At 28.8% G+C, this 23,401-nt stretch overlaps 7 protein-coding genes across 7 annotated transcripts; 3 read left to right on the top strand and 4 right to left on the bottom strand.

Moving 5' to 3' along the window:
- Nucleotides 1–118: 118 nt before the first annotated feature.
- Nucleotides 119–1,849, bottom strand: VNE69_09160 (uncharacterized protein; the record flags this gene model as incomplete). The annotated part of the gene is made up of 1 exon (XM_065474680.1): nucleotides 119–1,849. The coding sequence occupies one exon, from the start codon at nucleotides 1,847–1,849 to the stop codon at nucleotides 119–121; it is 1,731 nt and encodes a 576-aa protein (XP_065330752.1).
- Nucleotides 1,850–2,338: 489 nt separating this feature from the next.
- Nucleotides 2,339–3,532, bottom strand: VNE69_09159 (putative sodium-coupled neutral amino acid transporter; the record flags this gene model as incomplete). The annotated part of the gene is made up of 1 exon (XM_065474679.1): nucleotides 2,339–3,532. The coding sequence occupies one exon, from the start codon at nucleotides 3,530–3,532 to the stop codon at nucleotides 2,339–2,341; it is 1,194 nt and encodes a 397-aa protein (XP_065330751.1).
- Nucleotides 3,533–6,066: 2,534 nt separating this feature from the next.
- VNE69_09158 (uncharacterized protein) lies at nucleotides 6,067–6,570 on the top strand (the record flags this gene model as incomplete). The annotated part of the gene is made up of 1 exon (XM_065474678.1): nucleotides 6,067–6,570. The coding sequence occupies one exon, from the start codon at nucleotides 6,067–6,069 to the stop codon at nucleotides 6,568–6,570; it is 504 nt and encodes a 167-aa protein (XP_065330750.1).
- An 840-nt stretch (nucleotides 6,571–7,410) lies between these two features.
- On the top strand, nucleotides 7,411–8,049 carry VNE69_09157 (putative SP-containing protein; the record flags this gene model as incomplete). The annotated part of the gene is made up of 1 exon (XM_065474677.1): nucleotides 7,411–8,049. One exon carries the CDS (start codon nucleotides 7,411–7,413, stop codon nucleotides 8,047–8,049), a length of 639 nt encoding a protein of 212 aa, XP_065330749.1.
- Nucleotides 8,050–17,714: 9,665 nt separating this feature from the next.
- VNE69_09156 (uncharacterized protein) lies at nucleotides 17,715–18,095 on the bottom strand (the record flags this gene model as incomplete). The annotated part of the gene is made up of 1 exon (XM_065474676.1): nucleotides 17,715–18,095. The coding sequence occupies one exon, from the start codon at nucleotides 18,093–18,095 to the stop codon at nucleotides 17,715–17,717; it is 381 nt and encodes a 126-aa protein (XP_065330748.1).
- Nucleotides 18,096–18,141: 46 nt separating this feature from the next.
- On the bottom strand, nucleotides 18,142–19,377 carry VNE69_09155 (uncharacterized protein; the record flags this gene model as incomplete). The annotated part of the gene is made up of 1 exon (XM_065474675.1): nucleotides 18,142–19,377. One exon carries the CDS (start codon nucleotides 19,375–19,377, stop codon nucleotides 18,142–18,144), a length of 1,236 nt encoding a protein of 411 aa, XP_065330747.1.
- A 2,144-nt stretch (nucleotides 19,378–21,521) lies between these two features.
- On the top strand, nucleotides 21,522–22,100 carry VNE69_09154 (uncharacterized protein; the record flags this gene model as incomplete). The annotated part of the gene is made up of 3 exons (XM_065474674.1): nucleotides 21,522–21,553; nucleotides 21,591–21,765; nucleotides 21,957–22,100. The coding sequence occupies 3 exons, from the start codon at nucleotides 21,522–21,524 to the stop codon at nucleotides 22,098–22,100; spliced, it is 351 nt and encodes a 116-aa protein (XP_065330746.1).
- Nucleotides 22,101–23,401: the final 1,301 nt, after the last annotated feature.

The following is a 23,401-nucleotide window of genomic DNA, read 5'->3' as shown; positions in this document are numbered from 1 at the left end:
TTTTACAATATATCTTATTTTATTTCTTTAGAATAAGTATATTATTCATAAAAAAAGAATTTTTATAATATATCATGAATTTTACAACATATTATTTTCTTATTAATTAAATTATTTATTATTCTACTGATATTTCCACTTCTTTTCCAAAACTCTTTTTTGGTCTCCCAGGCCCTTTTTTAAAATTAAATTTGTCTGACACTACTTTTATGCCTATGCTCATGACTGGCGTAATTTCTTCTAATTTTGTATATTGATCTTTACTGTAGAGACTGCTGACATATAAATAAGGATCAAGCCTTTCTTCTTTTATGTATTTACATGCGTGTATACAAGGAATAAGGAGTTCTTGATACATTCCGCATTCACATGTCCCTCTTTCTAAGTCGACTTTACATTCTTCCTTTGGGGTTGTTATTTCATTTCTTTCTATTCTGTTTGTTATGTTGTACCCAAAGAGGCTTTTAGGCTCTTGCCTTAGAAATCTCTTTTTAAGCTTCAGATTGTCAGTGCTGAGTTTTATGATCGCGTTTAGACATTCCAGGAATGCGAAAGAATAAATGTTATAATTTATAAAGTCCACGTCACAATCTGGCAAGTTATTAATGTTTAGTAATCTTATAGAAGATTTAGACTTAATGAATTTTGACTCATCTACACCCAAAATGTCAGCGATATATTTCGCCGTGATATTTTTACTACAACTACTACTACTTATATTATTATTATTATTATTATTATTATTTTCTTTATCATCGTGTTCATTCTTACTATCGTGTTCATTCTTACTATCGTGTTCATTCTTAATCCCATTTTCATTCTTAATCCCATTTTCATTCTTACTATCGTGTTCAATCTTAATTCCATTATTAGAAGTCTCTTGTATGTTGTTACATATATTCCATACCTTTTCTAATACTTCTTTATTATTATTCTCTTCACTGTAAATATATTTACACACATCTCTCGTCTTAATAAAATAATTCAAGTTTAATTCTTCTAATATCTTAATTATAAATGTGTCATATTCTACTACGTAATTATTATCTCTAGTATTATAAAGAAAATATCTAAAAGATTCTTCATCAGAAATATCTTCTGATAAAACACAGGAATAAATTATAGGCTCATTTACTGGGTCATATAAGATCCCGAATATCGCTATACCATTCTGTCTCTTATAATATTTTATCTCTATTATTGGATATAAAATCTTCTTATAAAATTTTATCTTATAGAAAATCATCTTACCCCAGTAACAAAGATCTAATTTGTCAGGATTTAGATTGTTAAATTCGTCAAGGAATTTCTCAATAATCAAATTCATATCATTGAACTTTTTAAAAGTTTCTTTATCTAAAAAATCATTGCATTCTACTGGATTAAGGAAATATTTAGAATTAATTGGCTTGTAAGTTTGTAAACCGACTTCCTTTTCTTGTACTTCTTCTTTACCATACAAAATATAATAAACTGAAGAATAACTCACTCGTATTCCTCTACTATACAAAATCGCAACTATCTCACCAATACCAAGTGAAGAATAATCTTCAATATTATTGAAAATCTCATTTCTTAAGAAATCATCAGTATTAGCAAACTCATTATTTGCTATGGGGCACTTGTGCGTCAATTTCATTCTTTTTATAGAAAAACAACCATCTTTCTTTTTGAAACATGTCACAATTGAAGCATCACAATTAAACTCCTGTTTTCCTTTACAAATAAAAGAAAGTGTACGAGGAGACTCGACAATATTAAATTTAAAATGGATTGAAGCGGCATAATCAGAAATCGACTGGATTAACTCATCTTTGGTTTTGAAAGTGTCAGTTAGTTGAAGTTCCATAGGGGTAAAAAAATAAAAAAAAATAAAAAAACAAAAAGGAGAAAAAAATGATCAAAATATCAACAGGGGAAAATAAGTAATGAACAAAAACATGTATAAATGTAACAATATGTATAAATGTAACAATATGTATAAATGTAAAACATGTATAAATGTAACAATATGTATAAATTTAACAACATGTATAAATTTAACAACATGTATAAATTTAAAACATGTATATGAAACATGCAGTTAAGTAAAGAATGCAACACATATCTATACAGCGTGAATGCAATACATATCTATACAGCGTGAATGTAACCTATATCTATCTAAGCAATAACTGCAACATACATCTATTTAAGCAAGAACGCAACACATTGAATGTCAATTTATGGAAATATGCATAAATATTAGGGACTTTGTTTGTTAACAAACAAAATGAGCAAAAAAACTATAAATAAAAATTAATCTGCATAATTTATTATTTTTTTGGAAACTTAAAAATTAGTAAAAAAGAATAAACGCACCAGCAAACAAACTAAAGAGGATTGTCAATCCAGAAAGGATTGACAATGCATTAACTTTCCTAACAGATAAAATATAATATAAAGAAGGAAAGAAAAAAGAAATAGAATTACTTAATATTCCTCCTAAAAATAACATTATAGTATTCAGTTTCACATCAATTATATTTATAATCAACATGCTTATAAATAATCCAGTAATTAGAATAATTCTTGATTTTTCATCTTTTCTACCTATTATCTTTAATAAGATAGTAGAGGCAGGATTTAATTGTAAAGGAAATGATCCTAAGAGAACAATAATAGCACCAATTATGGCTATCTTGGGTGCAAATTTCAAGATGAAATTTTTATCTTTTAGAGCTTGATTTATAGGAGATGATTCAGAACAGAACATTTTTATAATATCATCTGTACCTATACTCATTCCTAATATTCTGTAACCACATAAACCTACTAATCCATAAATCATACCACCCATTATACTACTAAACATAGAAATGAAAACTAATCCTTTAGCAGATTTACTAATTAATTCACTGTAAACTGAGACCATATTTACTTGACAAGACATTCCAAGAATAATATATTTAAGACCAAAACTAAATTCAGTATTTTTAGATAAAAAGTCTCCTTGTCGAATTGTGTCACCAAAATAAAAATTGAAAAATATCATTAGAATAGTAACATAAATAACGGAAAAAACTGAAAGATAAGAAGTAAATTTTAGAGAACTAAGATCTTTTAGTAAAGATAAACCGTATAATATTGTACCAGTAGATAATAATGCACCATTTTTATAAGTTTGATAATTTTTATCCGTTTCATTTATACCGAATAAAAAGAGAATTAGTAAATTTACCATATACTTATGAAAAAATATACCAACGAAGAATTGAGAGAAGAATATTGTCAAGTCTACAGAATATCCGACATATTTATGGAAATCATAACCAATAGAAGAATAAGTTTTACTAGTACGCTTGTTTAAATGAGCAGAGTAGCCAATAGTGAATAAAGTAAGAGCAGTAAGAAACACAATGAACATCATGCTGTAAATACTGTAAAGATACCCCAAACTTCTAAATGCAGCAGGCATAAAATTTATGCCTGCTCCAAGCATAGTAGAAATTATAGTCATGGCACCGCCAAAACTAGTTAATCCTTTTTTCATTTTGGGGGTAAAAAAAAATTAAATTTTTTATACCGAAAAAGGGATGAGAAATTAATAAGAGCAACATAATAAAAAAATGACACTTATTAATGTAATGACATATTAATTTAATTTTTTTATACTATGAAAATTTATAAAAGCATATTGAAATTTTTTATCAAATTTATGTTATAAATGTGTATACAAATTCTCAATTTCAATAATATTTTAATTCTGGTTTATTTTTAAAACATTGTTGCATTTTATAAAGCCACTTTATTTTTATTTTACTGAACAATTTCCAATATTTCATGAGAAAAAAGGAGTCGAGTTCTCGTAAATTATGATAAACAAACTTGCAAATCCAACTGACCACTTTGACACATAAACACATTAGCTGGCACACTTATACTAAACAAATGGCCTAATTAAGTGTATTTGAAATATAAATTAAATATGTTTAGTGAAATTTTATATTTATGAGTCATAAAGTAAATAAACCTACTTGGTTATATGTCCATTGTAAATTGCTTTATTCCACTTTTCATAATATCATTATCTTGAAATTTATATTCTTAAAGTATTGAAAAAACCGAAGAATACGATATTAGGAGTCTGTGTTTATTGTTCTTTTTTATTTTAAAAATGGCAAATTATACAAAGCCGAAATAATATATAATTTATTTGGGTATAATATTCGGCATATTAATTACTTTTCACAAGATACGCTTACAGTCTCATCTGGCAGTTCCAGGACTTCCTTCTGAGATTCACTTATTGGGCTCTCGAAGACCCCTTCCTGATCTGTATCAAGCCCATGTCTGGCTGTCATAGTTAGGCTTTCTAAAGTCATTTTTGGACTCTATAAACCCGAAAAAGTATATTTAAATATAACAATGGTAAAAGCCCACTATTAAACATCATATCATAGTACATTACAATAAATATAGGATAAATTCTATATTAACTGAAAATGCCATTTTATTTTCAACTTTTGAGCAGTGATCATCTCAATATATTGTCTTTATATAAAAAAAAATGTAATTACCATTTAACTTATATTTTCAAGTATAAGTTATCTATTTTATAGCAGAATAATAAAATTATGTCGTGCAAAAATTTAAATACTGCGGAAAAAACCAAACAATTGGATGTGTATATCAATTGAACTAGCAACTTATACAAAATGAATATTACACAAGTAGAACTAAATCAATACGAGCGGCAGAAGATAACTATTATTGTTTAGATTTCAACCAACCAATAAAAAATAAATTTAATGTCATTAAAGTTACAAACATGCTCCAAAGAAGACTTTTAGTGGTATTAAAAAGTATACAGAAGAGCTTTGGACATAAAAATCAGTGAGAAGAACGACAGAAATAGATATATATATATAACAACTCTAAAAAGAGCAAAATTAAAACTGAAATATTAACAATACTAACGAAAAAATATCTTAAGTGATATAATTACTAAATATTTAGTCATATAATAGAAATAGAAACTAGCAAAAAATCACGCGGGATTTATAGTAAATTATCATGAATTTATTAAGTGTAGTATGTTGTTAAAACTTATAAATAAGATGAATTAAAAAACGGGCAAATTAACACATACTTAAACTAGAGGTTAAAATGACTTAAATGGCATAACAATTACATCATTAATGCGGAAAGGACACGAAGTAAGACCATATACCATATTATATAGACATATGAATTCTGATTTCTTGCAATGAAAGCATAAATGTTAAATTTTTAGCAAAAGGCTGTCTTCTAATACGCTTAAAACTGAAGTCAGATCCACAAGGGGATCTTTGCAACCTTTCTGTCGTAAAAAACGGCCTACCATTATATAACATGTTTTTTATTTAGTAATCAGTCATCCAAATTTGTAACAGACATTTTATCAAAGTTGCCCACATCTTTCAAATACTTATACAATTTAGTCTATCTCTAAATAACTAAGATTCTCTGGTATCTTTAGCTGACGTATAAGTTAAGTTATAACCAATAAAATGCATTTTAAAATAAAAAGTACTTTAACTATTAATAATGTGTCTCCTCTTAAATCTAATAGAATGCACGAATACGCTTGTAATCATTGTAACACAAAGACACTTTAAGTATCTTTTCTACTAATTATTTGTTGGCAAAATTTAATATAAATATCCATAAAACATTAAATGTTTTTACAGATTTTTTTATCAATAAAAACTATAGTCATTCAATATTTATCCCCAAAAAAAAATCTTTATCGTCTGTAAATATATAAGATATCATAAGGAACGAGCAATGTACTACTATAAAAATAATACAAGACTTATTGCGAACACTTCCATATACATTTATCTTAACATAGTGTAATTAAAGTACAAAATCCAATATTTTTTGTTGCTATTTTTAAATATTTATTGTTTTTTTTATATTGTTGTAGGCATTTTATTTTTGAAAATTTTTATAGGTTCTTTAACTTATTTCTCATCTATTTTTTGGATTTTTCTTAAAAATCATATATTAAAAATATTATAAAAAATATAAACCCCCTTCATCATGTACATAATTACATTATCAATACTTATAAAATGTTCCACCACAGAATCCTCCTCTAAAATGGACACCGCTCTCGTCAGACGTGATTACGATGCTGTTAGTTTCCAAAAATTAATAGAAAAAGTTCACATACAAACAGAACTATGTGATAAAAAAATCATAGCCGAAGAAAGAGTTTGTGATAAAAGGATTCATTCATATTTCAAGAAATTTTACATGAAAAGCTTAAAAGAACTTAAAGATTGTATAGAAAAAGCTAATGTAATGAAAAAAGAATGTATATATAAACCTAAAAAAGAAAAAAAAGCTTGTACTGATTTTTGTGTGGGTGCTTTGAACACGTGGTCAAGAAAAAATGATAAAGAATGGGAAATATTTCAAAAAAAAACTGAGAAGAAAAGAAATAAAACTCTGGAAAAAATCAATGATTTTAATATGTCGTGTGCAGAAAATATTAGAATACTTAAAAAAGATTATGATAAAAAATTGGACGCAGAGAATTAAAAAAGTTTTTTCGGTTTTTTGATATAACTTTTATGAGTCATAATTTTACTGATAATTTGTTTATTAATATTAAATGTTAAATATACATAATAATTATACCAATGTGACGAATAATATTGTACATAGTTTAAATCTCATAAAATTTATATATTGAACATCAAAATATTTGGTATCTGTTTTAAATTTTGTTGATATAGATATTGTTTAATAGTTGGCACAATATTTTTAATATTTTTAAAGCAAAATTATGTTTAATTGATGTATTAAACAAATGAATACTAAATATAACATACCCAATTTTATTAATGCATATAAAATATGTACATAATTATTAAGAACACGATTTTAAAAATTATCGTTATATGTAATGCAGAAGCTTAAAAAATTAAAAGCGTTACTTGGCGGGGTAAACGGATTGTAATTTGTAAAGCAAGTTTTAAAAATCAATATGCCTTGTGTTTTCTCGTTCAATGGGTGATTAATATAGACTATAATTCAAAAGTTAAAATATAATCAGTAAGTTAATATTTGTAATACATAAAAAAATATTTTAAGTAAAAAATAATAGAACTTTAGAATCATAATCATCAATTTATGAAGACATGCAAAATGAAAATAAAAAGTGCTGCGCAACAGCCAAAAAAATGTATAAAACAAAAAAAGCAGATAAAACAAATGTTAAAGAGAAGACAAAAAAATAGTGTCAAATATTTAAATACCCGATTCAAATCATTATACTAAATTTAAAATTTTTAACAAAAATTAATACTTTGACATTAAAGTATCAATTTAATTTATTTTCTCCTTTGCTGTCAAATGTTGTTTTTAAAATACCCCTATATGAATAAGAAAAGGAATTTTGTTCTAGTTTTATTTGCAATTAGTTTTGCAATTTTTCTTTATTTTATCTGCATATATAATGCACAAGATACAGTTTCAGTTATAACTGACAAAAATATTAATAATCTTGATATTGACAGTGCAGTGGAAGAATTACAATCTAGAGGCAAAGGATATACTAAAGAACAATATAAAAGCATATTAATAGCACTCGGGATATATGCTAATGTGAGAACTAACATGATAGAAAATGAATTACCTTTAAAGAAATTAGTAGTTGATAATTTCATGTTATCATTAGTGAATTTTATATTTAAAGATAAGAATGGAATTAAAGAATGTTTAGAAAGTAAAGAAGAATGTTACAAACATTTAAAAGAATTTATCAATTTGATTATTCCACAAAATGGTACAATAAAACTTCCTAATAATTTCAAGGAATATACTGATGAACATTTTGCCTCATTGAAAAATCTGGCGGAAAAAAAATTTAAAGATTTTTCAAGAGATATAAACAAAACTATGTTACCAGTTACTATTAATAATAAAAACACAGAAATGAGTGCTAGTAAAATAGTATGGGGGATTTTATTCACATATTTAGCAAATTTGAATGACATGCAAAAGGCAAAAGAATAAACTAATTAATTTAAAATTTTTATTTGTTAATAATTAAAGCATAGATAATTTGAATAAAACGACTTTACGTTTATTACATAATAATATAGCATGTCGGGTTATCGATTCTTTTAAAGTACGCATATCGGTCATTATTTTTACACATTTAAAAAACAAGTTTAAAAATTTAGATCTGAGGTTAAACAAATTTCTATAGACCTTACAAGTTCAAAATTAATTTAATTTTTTTTATTTCTATAATTCTAAACATTAAGTATATTTAGATTATTTTAAGTTTCGGTTAAGTTCTCGACTTACCCCCCCCCCCCACCCCTAAAAAAAATAAAAAAAAATAAAAAAGGGGGGAAAAATAAAAAAAAGGGGAAAAAATAAAAAAAGGGGAAAAAATAAAAGAAATAAAAAATTTGACCCATAATGAGAATTAAAGAATTTAGAAAACTCATCTATAAAAAAAATGAGTTAATGCAATTTTTAATTGCAAAAAACATTTTGAGGGTCCCTATGTGCAATAAATGCAATATACCAATGACTCAAAATCGGACCAACACTGAAAACTATCGTTGTTATTCAAGGCGTGATGGTAAAAAATGTTCTAACAAAGGAACCATAATGAAACAAAGCGTTTTTAAGAACTCAAAATTGCCTATTGAGGATCTTTTAATATTGCTTAGCGAATGGGTAAAGGGTTCAAGTAATTTGGCCTCCACGTTAGAACTTGATATAGGTAAATGTACGGTATCAAGATGGTTTACGCGTTTTAATAACGCCGTGTACGTCTCTTATTCAACATATATAAACAATCAAACGATTGGCGGCGTCGGTTGTATTGTTGAAATTGATGAAACTTTACTTGTAAAAAGTAAAAACCATGCGGGAAGGGTTCTTCAATATCAAGTATGGGCAGTTGGAGGCGTTGTGAGAGGGGATGCAAATTCTTTTTTCTTTGAGATCGTAGAAAATAGAACAAGAGCTACTCTTGTTGAATTAATTACAAGAAAAATTGCTCCGGGGACCACAATTGTGACAGATTGTTGGCGTGGATATTGTGATATTCAAACAATCTGTGTAGAATATGAGTATCTACATTTGACTGTGAATCACAGCCAAAATTTTGTTGATAATATAACTGGTGCGCATACTCAGACTATAGAGGGAATGTGGTCGGTTATTAAAAGAGAACTAAGAAAAGGAGGAACTAGTCATGGTACTATTATGAATCTTGTAAGAAAGATTTACATTAACAGATTCAAATTAATATATCGTGAAAATCTATTGGATAAAATGTTAGAATTTTTTCAAATAGGTAATTTTAGTATTGTAGCTTATGATATTATTCCTGAAATAGACTTTACAATTGTGGAATAATTTTTTTTGTTTTTTTTGGGGGGTAAGGGGGGTTAAGTCGAGAATTAAACGTTTTTTTATTTTTTTTTATTTTTTCCCCTTTTTTTATTTTTTTTTATTTTTTCCCCTTTTTTTATTTTTTTTTATTTTTTCCCCTTTTTTTATTTTTTTTAGGGGTGGGGGGGGGGTAAGTCGAGAACTTAACCTAAGTTTCCATATGATTTAAAATGTTTTGTTTGTTTAGAATTAGATTACCAAAGAAATTATAAATAGTTCATTGAAATAAATTTTATTGCTTTAGCTTAGATATTTGTAACACAGCTTATCCCTATATAGCTCATGCAATAAAGATCTTCAGAAATGACTCTTGTGGAATTATTCTCCTAATTAAACTTCTGGGGTTGGTTTATCCTTTGATAACGACAATACATCTTTAAAGTCGCCATTTTTCTAGTGCGCATACAGCTCTAGTCACTTATTTTTCCCAACTTCATCTTGATCGTATCTTTGTCGTCGTTAAATAGAGATGGAATCTCTAGTATACTTCAACACAATAGACTGGATGTATTTTTCAAGGGAGGGTCAAATTTCCAGCTCCCTGATGTACTTTCTGTAAAATTTGGTCATCACTTTATCCCATGTTATTACATAACGAACTAATTATCGGTGAAGTTTATTTTTATTTAACGAAGCATCTTTCCTTATGCTTCTATTGCAGTCTCATATGCCTTTCTCTGTGAGTAGAGTTGATTAGACTCTCCGTCTCTCGTCTTTACTTATCACTCAAGATCTCCTGCTCTTTTATATTTCGAAGAAACACTTCTAAGAGTCCTTTTCAGAACAAGAGATTGAATATACACCGGGAAGAATTATGGTTATCAAGCATTCTTTGAAACTATTGAAGAATGAATCTTATTTAAAAATAAAATACATGTTCAAATATAAATTACCCTTTTTTGAAAACAATATAACACATTTTAACATTTTAGAATTGTTTTTAGAGTCTATAAAATTTTCATATTAATTAGGCATAATGAACTTTAAACGTATAATTTAATGATTTTAACATAATTATAAATCAAATTTTATATTTTAATATATGTACATCTTATTTTTAAGATTAAAAGTGGTCAGTAATTTTTGTCTTTTCTGGCTTCTTATTTTTTGAATTTTGATTTTGAAACAATTAAATAAAAACAAATAACATTTAGGTGTGTAATATTACCTTCCTCTTATTTTCTTTTATATATTTGTTCATCCTTTATATGTCCGGCTTATTGTACCTCATTTAAACTAACTTTGTATGTTGATGCACACCCAATATCTTTCGACTTAGTGTGAAAAAATGTTCGAATCGAGGAATAATTGTTCTTTACATCTTGTCGGTCAGAATTGTAGCACAATATAGGAAAATAAAATTTTTATCCTGTCATGTTTCCGCATATAACCGGGTCAAATATTCTTTCGCACTTTATTGCCATTTGATCAAATGTTCATTTATTTAAATCTTTAAATTAAAATAATTTTGTGTTCTTTTTAAACAATATTCTTATTTTGCCATTTCATAATAAAACATCTTCAATAGAGTATATTCCCCCTTTGTATGCTATAATGAGAGCCGCTAATGCTATTTAATTTGACTTTTTAGTTCTATATAGCTTTAGGTGTAATTTTTTTTCCAATAAATTATTATGTCAGTCTTTGGACTTCTTCATGCTCTGCATATAAATTTTTGGTTTATATTATTTTTTGAAAATAAAGAACTATATTTTTACGGGAATATTCAAAATAAATACATTGTAGTAGATATTTCGAAAACGATAAGATAAAAAAGTATGATGTCCTTGCGAACGAACCGAGCTAAATATATGGGTTAAAAACAGAAACAATTCCCTACGTAATCACTTCGGACGATATAGTGACCAAGTTTCACAAATCTTATACCACAAGACTTTAAATCTTTAAGAAGGTAGAAGCGTACTTTCAGATGATCACGCAAAAAAGACGCTAGAAACCCTTTCTCTAGACTACCGAAGGAGAGGAGATGAAGCCGATGTGGAAAATAACATGGAGCCGAAAGCTACCTACAAGCAGGAGACACTGACTGGAGCCTATCCTTCTTAAATAAGAAGTATAAACTACACTATGCGCACCTTAATAAAATTTTATTTTTTAAAGAACAAGTTAAAATACATATGACAAATCAGTGAATTAAGACCTTTTTCTTATAAATATATTAAAGAAAAATTAGTATTTGACACATTATTTACAAATGCGCTAGGACCCGTTCCAGGGCAATTAACGTAAAAAAATACAGGGTTTCCAGGGGAAGGCCTAAACTGGAGAAATTTTACAACACTATAAAATGAAAAATTACGAAAGAACACAAAAAACTTTTATTGTTACTAAAGAAAAGCCACCCAGCGGTAAAAACTTCAACAGCCAATAACTTGTGATACACACCAGCATACTATAAAGGCCTTGCTTGTAGGAGAAAAATATCCCTTAGGATTAGAACCACAAACATTCCTGTCTGTGACCTGCGTTCAGCAATGTTCTAAGTGAATAACACGTCTGACATACTCGTCAGTTAAGAACCTAACTAGTTCAACGTAAATGCTACGGCACCAGCAGCTTGCCATACCTCCCCCAGGTAAAAGCATGTTTTTTTTTCTTCTAGATTTCTCTAGATCTGTTCTGGCTTACAAGCCTTTTCTTTTCTCGTATAACGATATATCGTTGTACAATCATCCTGTCTAGAACTCTACTCTTACAAGTAGAGACTTCCTTTTATCAAAACAAGTTTTGATGCCATTGATGTTACCAATAATTATCTTAACTAGCTCCTCTTTGTTTGAGTTGAAGATTTCAACTTCGCTATTTTATTCTTATATAGAGATCTTGTGTTAGAGAGCGTCGGACAGTCTAACAAGAAGTGTTCAAGGTCTTCTCGTTCTCCCTCACATAGGAAACAATGAGTCCCATAAAAAGAAGGTCTTCTGTTGGCATTAGCCAATGCAGAAGACCATCTGACTAAATTACACCGAAGCCTAGTAAAATTCCTGATCTGCCTGTTATTGACCTTCGATAGTATTTACTTGATCTTCGAGTCATAGATCCCATACTTTCTGCTACTAGAGCCCCTAAGGTGGTGTTGTAGGACCAACTTGCCTTGAGTACCTCTAAAATCTTGTTCTTGCCTATAACATAGTCATGATTTCATAATCATTGCCGATATACCTTTTACACCAACGTCTAGTCCTTGAACTCCACGTTGTTTTCCTTTCCCTCGAGGGTTGGTTAATAAATTCCGAGATAATCGGTTTATTGTGTTTCTACTTCCTAAATGCCATAAATATACTATGAGCCGCCTGTTTATGAACTCTATTTATACAGAGTTCGTTCATTATCCTATTTAATGGCACTTTTTTTTCCGATATATCATTTGGATCGCTTTTCTTGGGATTCCATTAATCCCACCAGACCTTATACTCGATATCCCCCATAATTCACTTTGTACATTAGTGAGGAATAGCACATTTTTAATTAGTATCCCTTAGGGGCTATAAGAATTCCTTTATTTAGAAGCTTTGGTTTCAAGACTTTTAAGGCTTTCTGCCTCTGAAGTCTTATCAATTACTAGGTGTTCTTCTAAAGTAGATCTTTTTATAAGAACACCCAAATACCTGTATTCGGCGACTTCGCAGATTTTTTTCCAAATTCACTCCTGATAGAGACATCTACCGATTCGGATCTATTATAACATACCATACTAAAATACCACTTTTGTCACAGTTGATCTTCATACGATTCTCAACTGCCCATCTGCTGATTTGGCACACTTTATATTTCAAATCAGCAAGAGAATTGCCTAGAACTACGATGTTATCTGCAAACATCAGTCCGCCAGGCTTATATTTGAGCGAACCCCCCTCAATCCTGTTATGCAGCCAAAGATATCATTTATGAATAGATTGAACAGCGTTGGAAAACAGGGGTATTCCTCTCTCACACCTTTTTTGTAGAGATATCCTATACTCGTGTCTCCTTTTGTACAAATTATAATCTTAGTATTTCCATAAATATCTTTCAATGTGTTTATAAGATATCCTGGAATACTATACTTATCTAGCTTATTATAAAGTAGCTCATGCCTAACATTGTCGTAAGCTTTTTCAAAATCAGTAAAACATAAAAATGTTTGTTGACCTCGATATTCACTTCTTTTAACAACCTCCAGCAAGGTTGAAATCTGATTCATACATTCTTCTCTTTCTCTAGATCCAACTTGGAAAGGAGGGAGAATGTTCTTTTCGTCAACAAACTTGAGGGTCTGTCGTATACTATTTTTAAGGAAATTTTGCTAATTGTATTTATTAGCGCAATTCCTCTATAATTGTTGAGATCTGACACATCTCCTTTTTTATGGAGGCAAATAATTCAGCAGCACTCCAGCTAACAGGATGGCTGCCTTCTGAAAGTATTCTGTTGAACTCGTACACTAAGAACAGAGGTAGCCCTTATCGTCTAAACTAGGTTTAAGTAGTATCTTGTATAGCTCGGTCGGTATCTCATACGGACCTGCTGCCTTGTTGTTATCACAGTTATTAGTGGCTCTCATTAATTCCTCCAAAGTGATGTTCTCTGGAGAATTCCATTCGATATTCTTTTGATAGACGTTTTCCTCATCTGCACTTGAATCAGCTAGAGTAGCATATAAATCATTAGCTATCTCTAACTTCTTTTAGTGCTCGTTATGAGCCAAGCCCGATGCATCTTTCAGACAAAGATTTTATGATCTAACAGTGACGTTAAAAGAAGTTTTCATTCATAAACAGAAGTCTCTAGATCTGTTACTTTTATAGAGCTCGATGCCCCAAAAGGCCCAAATTTTAGCACGATCTTTCAGAACTTTTATCTTTGTTGCCTTAATCTTATCCTTCAGACACATGCACCTATGCACAGACGTTACGGACCTATTCGTGAGCATACGCTTAGTAGCATATCTAAAACTTATAAAGACATTGACACGTCTTTATCTGATGGGTAGCCCTTTAAATAGCTCTACTTTACTGCATATCTTGGAAGATATACAAACTGGCGCTACTTCATTTTCTTGCCCCCCCTAGAAAAAAAAATTATTTAGAACAAATTTTATTTATTCCAACCTACAAAGTTTTAAATTTTTATATACGCACACCTATGATCATCATTATTGAAATGATTGATATTTTTTTTCCCAAGCGAATTATTTTAGAGATAAATTTATCCTATGCCTTTTAAGCCCCATTCTCGATCTATATTCATTCTTCAAATGGGACCACAAATTTTCTATATTATTTGTGTGGTCTCCTTCTGCATTTATAAATCCAAGCGAATGATTTACTATGTAATGTTCACTCCCAAAATTTTCAGAGGCTGATGGGTATGAAGGGTATCCATCAGTAATTATAATTGAGCCAAGTTTTACTCTGCGTCTAAAAAAGTCTTCAATAGTACTCGATTATCGATTAGGTAGCAATTCAAGAACAAATTCTCTAGAATCACCTTCTACTTTGCCGCTTATAATCCATTGAATTCCAGACATGGAATCCAAAGTTGAAGAAGGATTGGATATAATTACCCCTTCACATATGGCGGTTTCATCAAATTGTACACAAACAGAAGTTCCTCATATTTTGTAGCTATCATCGCTTTTAGAAGCAATGACCTCCATCACTGTATCCTTGATTTTAATATATTAATTTTCACATATTTTGCAAAGATCTATTGCTTGGTAAGTAGTATAATTTAATACCCAGCCATAGAATGCTCTAAGAATTTTGTGAAATTGAACGCTTATCCCTTTAAACATCGTACCATTTTTAAGTGAGCTCTTCGAACTACACTTTTTATTAACACAACGATAAGCTTTACCGTCAATTTAGCCGGAACATCCATTAATGTTCATAAGAACAGTTCGTTCTGATGTCGAACAATGTTTGCAAGCAATCGATCTTTTTAGAAGACCATTATCTAAAAAAAATCAATTGCTGCTTCATTGTGCCTAAACACGCATCTTCGCAGATATTTAGCTCCCGAATAGCTTCCTTTAAATTTCTTACTAAGGATTAAAAAATTATAATTTTTTAACCCCTTAATGAGGAATTTAAAGGAGGCATTTAAAAATTCTCAAATCGACAAAAAATACCTTAACTTCATTTTCTTGCCCCCCTCAAAAAAAAAAATGTTTAGATTTGAAAAATAACACGTTTTTGTATCTTTTTATGTATGTTTTTAGAGGGGCAAAAAAATGAAGTAGCGCCTACAAACTTCTTTAAAACTCTAGAGAGTTCATCTAGTTTAAATGTTTTCTCATTCAACTTTCTTGAAAGCTTAGCTTCTATTCCTAGATGCTCAAGTTTCTTCCTATTGTATGCAAAATGTCGTTCTCTCATTGGGAAGGGGAGAGATATCATTATCTATAGCAAAAGATGATCACTTACCGTCCATCTTTCTGAAATTGTTATTTTCATATTGTCCGATTTAAACCCTCTAAATATCGTATCCATTTGTCTTCAAGAACTTGTCTATCACTCAGGATTCTTATTCCTGAAAATCGGTTAATTTTTCAAAACATAATTCCAAAAATAAGCTTCTTTTTGAGGGAAGATTTACTAGTGTGATCTGTCAATTTCCCAACAGACCGAGAAGAATGTTTTAAACTACTATTTTTATTATTCTTGATACCCTTCTGGGTATGAGTTTCTTTCTTGTTTGTCGGAGGGAAGAAACTGTCCAATTTCCCACCAAAAACATTAAGAGAAGAAGAATAATAATACTTATAGAATAGTAGTCTATGGTCTCCAGGGTCATCTTAGAATCACTGGAGATCTGTCCCTTAACATTATGTATTCATTTCCCCTTCACTACTATTTTCTTGTAGTTTTTTTATCCTTTCGATACTAATAAGGACAATGACTTTACTTAGAGGTTCGGCCTTTAACTCTCTTTTCTTTTAAAACGTAAACATTGATTATTAAGATCTTTGCCCTTTCTTCGTACTAGTTTTGAATTCAACGACAGTAATTAGAATATTTCGTCATTCTCTTTTTTATAACATCTTACTGCCCCTTCTTTCTGGCCAGAGTCATTAGATCCGGCCTATTCTTTCCTATAACTGGTGTCACAACCACCATAACAGTTCTAGTCCTGTTTAACCTGAGGGTTTCTTTTAAGTTTCTTGAAGGCCTTAGACTGTTGGCTTTTCTACTTTTAAGAGGATTTCTATGTCCTACTATTTTCCATATAAATGATTGATGTTAAGACCATAGAGCATACCTTTCTCTATAGACTTGCATCTTCTTTATTCAGCATTCTATTGCATTTTGGAATTTCTTTTAAAATTTTCTAGGCCCAGTATATCTATGGCTTCGGAAATTTCTTTTTTTCTTGACCTTCTGACTCCCAGAAGGCGAAGTTGGCATAATTTTGCTAGGCTTTCTGGTATAGATAAGAGAGTCCGATAATCCCGTTGACACTCTGTCTAGCTGTTGTCGTCGACCTTCTTCTTTGATATGATTGGCCGTTATTTTAACCAGACATAACCCCTTTTAAATGCTTGTCTCAGCAAATTTTATTGAATTGACTAAATGATTATCGTTGATATTTAAATCATCTGAGATTTTCCAGCAGCCTCATGGAAAGTAACAACAATTTTTACGGTCCGGGATTTTAAATCAGCCATTTCTTAATGAGCATCGTCTTTGACAACTTGACCAAAGGCTCCTGCCGTAAAGCAGAAAAGTTATAACTAGACCACATAAACAATAAACCTTTAGACCTGAATTCTATGAGTAATTACATACTGCCTATGCTCATAAATTTTGCATTCATTTACTAAATTATTTGGATAAAAATATTTAAGTAAATAAAAAATAATAAAAAATTTTATTGTACGTTCAAAACATCATTAGATATTTGTAAATTATTCGTTATTTTAGATATGATGAATTTTTAACCGCTGCTTGTTTTGGATCGTATTTTTATTAGTATATCAAATTGAATCTTCAACTACTTTCAAATGTTTACTTATTTAGAATTTTTCACCTACAATCGTTTTAGTCAAGCGTATTGTTTGATTTTTTCCTATCGTTTCTTATTATACATGATTCATTTCAGGCATTTTTATCAGCTTTCCTATTTTTTCATTTAAAATTTCTTATTTTTCCTAAAATATATATAAAAGCGCTATTTTCTAAATTCAAATTGATACTAATAAGTATTTCTACAAAAAGACTTTGAAGTGATTAAACTACAATGTTAATATATCCATAATTAGTTTACGATTTATTGATTTTTTTCTTTAATCTTCCTTTTAATTCTTCCATATTTTTTTTTTGCTCACTTGCGTCGATGTCGCATTCTTTAATAATTAGTTTCTTTTTTTCGATTAGCCCTTTTTCATATTCATAGATATTTATATAGCTTAAATCAGTATATAATGCGGCTGTTTTAATGACTTTTTCCGTAATTTTTTCACTATATATTTTTAAAGCATCTCTGTATAGAGTTACCATTTCACCGAGAATATAGAACAAATCAATTCTTTTTTCACGTATACCCGTATCATCATCAGTTATAACGTCCTTTTCAGCAATGATATTGCCGATTTCTTTTATCGTTTTAAACAATTTATCGTCAATTAGATTATCTTCTTGCATGTATGTTTCTGCTTCAATGATTAAACAAATAATTATTACACAAAGATCACTGCCATTTTTTTTTTTCTATAAAAACGGTTAGATCTTTTATGAATTGGATTCTTTCAGTTTCACTGTCTTCTTTATTTTGGATCTTAATTCGTGAATCACGATAATGTTGTAGGAAGCAATCATACAATTGCCAAGCAAATATCATATATAAAGCGGATCCTGGTTTGTTCAAAATTCTTTGAACAAAATATTCTATCTTCTTATGGTTCTTTAGTAAAACGAAAAACAGCTCAATTTCTCTCAAATAATTTGTACCAGATAATCGATAAAATATTCTTTGAAATTCTATATGACAAGCTTTACTAATGTAGCGGTTATCTTTCTCTTTAGGCTTGGAGTCTTTTACATAAAAAGTAGTTTTCTTATCTTTTGACTTAAAAATTACTTTATTTGCTTTGATATCAATCTCATAATCTCGATCGCGTTTTCTTATGCAAATACAGTTACTATAAATATCTACAGAATCATCAACCTCTACGACATATAAATTAAATTTTTCTCGTGATAACTTATGTATATCTAGAATTTTTTTTATCATTTTACTTTCGTTGCTACCATCTTCATAAACTTCTACGTCTACTTTGTTATAAAGTTCATCAACACAAAAATCAAAAAAAAATAGCACATTTTCTATGTCGATAATCAACAAAACAATTTTATTGTTTGTAAATAATTCATCATAATAAACTATTGAAGATTGCGGTTCTCTAATAGACTCATTTTCATAAGTTCTCGTTTTTGTAATTATTCTTTGTAAAACATCCATATCATAGAAAATATTTTCATAGTAAATATCTGTGTTTTTACTATCGATTCTTCTTAGGGTGTTAATTTCTTTGAGTTTTTTCAATAGATTTTTAATATTAGGATAATTAAATTGATAATATCCACAGTAAAATAGATATGTATACTCCCGAGAATCATTTGATATTAATTTTATGTTGCCTTCAATTATCTTAATAATATCATCATATGATTTATTCTTTATTGGAATAATTAATTCTAAAATGCATTCATCACCGAAACCAACCTTCGTAATAAATTTAATATTATATTTACCAATACCTAAATCTGCATAGACATTAATGTAATTATTAGCTTTTTTCTTATCACAAAAAAGGTATCTTCCCGTTTCAATTCTTTCAAAAAGCTGATTTCTTATTAACTCATTAAGTTCTTCGGTTTGTGCAAAACCAAACATAATCACAGAAAGTACTTTAAGAAGATTCATATTTGGGGGTAGCGCAAAAATTAATTTTTATACCAAAATTTAATTACAAAATTGGATTATTCCTCGAGATCTGGATAACTTAATGTAAATATCTTGTCAAACGTTTTATAAATCAATTTCTTGTTTACCTTGAAATTCTCAGATATTTAAATTTTATTAATTAAAACATAACTAATCATCTTCAAAAATAAAATCACTTATGTTCTTTATTTTTTATAATTGATTAAATTATTGCGCAACTATAAATTAAAATGATGTGTGAAATTTTATTAAAAATTTCAAATCACATTTTTTCTCCATCTAAAGATGATCAAAAAATAAATATCATCTGTTTTATTTGCAAATTTTTACATTTTATTTTATTCAATCCCAGTTCTTAATTATTTTATCTTTATTTTTCCATTTGAGAAATGCGTTCAATTTTTATAAAAAATTTTAGAAATAATTGATCTTTTATAAGATTATCATATGGCGTATTGAATCTTCGGCTAAAGAGAACTTACAGCCCCCGCATTTGAGGCGCTACGATTTTTTTTCCGAACCCCAAAAATGAAGTGTAAAAAAAGGAGGAGCAAAGAAGAGACGAAAATTACTAGGCACTTATAATATTAAAAATACCTTTAAATATATATTTATGTACACTATTATATTTTAATACAAGTTTTTACAATAATATAAACCACTAAGCATTTTTTGCCCTTCTGATTTTTTAGAATTGGGGACAAAAACGCTCCCCTCTGAGGGTGTTCACTTTATTATTTTGAACCCCCAAAACGAAGTGCAAAATAAAGGATAAGCAATCGTTAGTACTCAAATTACTTGCATCTTCAAACAGTAAAAATACCAAATAAATATATATTCTTATACGAAATTTAATTTAAAAAAAGAATATGACCATAAAACTATATAATTCAAAATAACTTAACATATTTAAATTAAATTTTTTGATTTAACAATCTGTATAGATCGTTGAACATTTATTTAAATTTTCTTATATAAATAATATTTATAATTTTAATTGTTGGTTTATTAATAAAGTAGATTTTTGAAGAAAATCTACTTTCATAATAAACCAACAATTAAAAAAAATTGAAAAAATAAGAAGGGTGAAAAAAGACACAATACTTAAAATGATTATTATAACTAAATCTAAAATTAATTTTTGTATAAAAGCATATATTTATTTAGTATTTTTAATATCATAAGTGCCTAGTAATTTTCGTCTCTTCTTTGCTCCTCCTTTTTTTACACTTCATTTTTGGGGTTCGGAAAAAAAAATCGTAGCGCCCCAAATGCGGGGGCTGTAAGTATCCCAGCTCCGAATCTTCTTTTTTTTTTAAGAAATCAATTTTTATCAATTATTTGGAATGGATTTGGGATATATATATATATATATATAGAAAATAAAACGAAGATAAAAACTTATTGTTATAATATTTCAAAAAAAAAACTCTTTTTTTAGATGTTTATCGTATATGATATTTATAAAATATGGTTGAATAAAATAATGTTCGTTTTATTTGTTCTTTTATTATGTTTTTTTGTTCGTATAATTATTTTTGTTTTAATGTTACTAAATATAAGAATATCATGTATAACGGCCAATTTCCACTTTGCCTCCCCTTGTATTATAATGCAAATTTTTTTAGCCTTGTTTTTGAAAGTCAAAGCATTTAGAGCGGAAAGGAACAGACAAAAATATACCATGTAAAAATGTCATTTTTAAGATTTAATTTGAGCCTTATTCCTCTACGGCATTAAAATAAATACTTTTGAATAATGTATCTGCATAAAGTGATTGTTTATATAACTTCAATTTGTAAAAATATGTCTTAAATTTCTTATTCTTTTGTCGTTACAATCATTTTCTTTTTCTTCTACATGTTTTCAAACGGATTTTGTTGTTATAAACAGATTTTAAGTTTGGCTATTATATTTTTTTGCATATATCAATTTGGTCTTATTTTACTATTTCATTGGTTTTTATAGTAAAGCTATGCCGTAAATTTTAAAATTTTTGGTCTTTAAATATCCTTTAATCATTAATAACATCAAATTTATAAGGATATAATATTTAATATACGAAAATAAAAAATCATATAATTATATAATTATGTTAGGACACGATTATATGAGAAGGCATAATGAAATTTAAAGTGCATTCACCTACTACTGTGTAAAAAATATAAAGTGCAGCCCAAGAAGAGATTAAGAAACCACTCAGTACAACAGATAGTTGCCAACAAAGATGTGGAAATAAGAATAGACACGACGGTAAAAACAGACATAAAGATCAAATATAAACCGGACATTGTCGTAGTAGATAAAAAGAACAAATTGATTAGAATGATCGAAATAGGAGTCACATCAAAAGAGAATCTACAGCAAGTAGAAAACGATAAATTAAGAAAGTATGATGTTCTTGCGAACGAACCGAGCTAAATATATGGTTTTAAAACATAAATAATTTTATACGTAATCACTTGGGACGGTATAGTTACTAAGTCATACAAATCTTATGCCACAAAACTTGAAATCACTAAGAAGGTAGAAGCGTTTTTTCCGATTATCACGCTAAGAAAACGCTAGAAAGCATTTCTCTAGACTACCTAAGGATAGGAGACGAAGCCGATGAGGATAAAGCTATGAGCAAAAGCTTATTACATGTAGGAGACGCCAAATCGAAACCTATCCTTTTTAAATTAGAAGTAAAACAACACTAAGCTTACCCAAATTACATTTATTCATATCTTATAAGATTCAGTTGTTAATGTTTATTGATAACATTTTTTCAAAATAATTGCGATGATATTTGTTTCATGCAACGTAATAATTTTTATAATTTCTAGACTTTTATTGCTATTTTTATAATTGCAGAAAGTTTTATTCTCTTAAATTGATTTCACTATAAATTTAATTTTTAAAGCAATGATTTCGCATTTGTAAAAGTATATAATATGTCTTTATTTATCATAATAGGGGTTAGAAATTATACAAATATATCACACACACACCCTCAAGACGGTTAGTCTCATCCAATTTTCACATCTATACCAAGCATACTTTTCAGATCATAATGTCTCTTTTTCACAAGCCTACTATTACTAAGTTTTACAATATAAGAATTTTTTTCACACTTTTCGACAATTTTCCCTGTATCCAAAAATCTCCTTTCTCATACTTATTAACTCCTGCGAAAAAAAACGTTTAGATATTCTTATCAATTGTTCTTTACTAAATTTTTCAATCTTTCCTTTTCTAAACGTATTGCAATATTTCCCTATAGGGCTATTTACAAGCATTACGTCTCCAGTTTTATCTTCGGTCGCATCTATTGGTGTACATTTTATTCCTGTATGATAGCTCTGATTATATTTGTCGCACTTTTTACCTTCAAAAGTTTCCGCATCCGACTTTATAATATTTTCTCTCTGAGTATCTATAACACGCTCTACTTTTTCGTTACTTATATGCGCTTCTATACTTACTTGTCGTGTATTATGTCCAGATCTCTGCATAATTTTCTAAATTCCAAGTTAATAAACTCTTTTTTGTTATTTGTAATGCTTTCTTCCGGGTTCTTCCCTTGCTCACATAATTTTTTTTAATATCCAACAACATTATTACTTGACTTGTTATTTATAACTACTCCCCATACTCTACGTGTAAAATAAATTATAGCAACTAAGGCATATTTCTTCTCATTTCTGAAGTCTATCAAATCTAATGCAACCTTCTCTAGGTATCTCGACGTATCTACAAATTCACGACCACCCATATTTTTTCTGTTATATATCTGGCATTTCTGACACTGTTTTTAACCTCGTTTATTTCTTTTTTTACTCCTGGCCAATAGTATTCTTCTCTCATTCCATAATAAACACTTGTCATGCATCTGTGGCCTACTTTTTCATGATATTCTTGGATTAATTGTCTCCTTATATTCTCAGGTGGTATTTCAACTTTACGTCCTGAGTCAAATTGCCAATATTGCTTTCCATTTACCTTCTATTTGCTTGATTGT

This window comes from Vairimorpha necatrix, chromosome 9, assembly GCF_036630325.1.
Source record: "Vairimorpha necatrix chromosome 9, complete sequence".
In the NCBI taxonomy this organism is placed as follows: Eukaryota; Fungi; Microsporidia; family Nosematidae; genus Vairimorpha; species Vairimorpha necatrix.
Note: the sequence above shows the minus strand (reverse complement) of the source record. Positions and strands in the feature narration are given on the sequence as shown.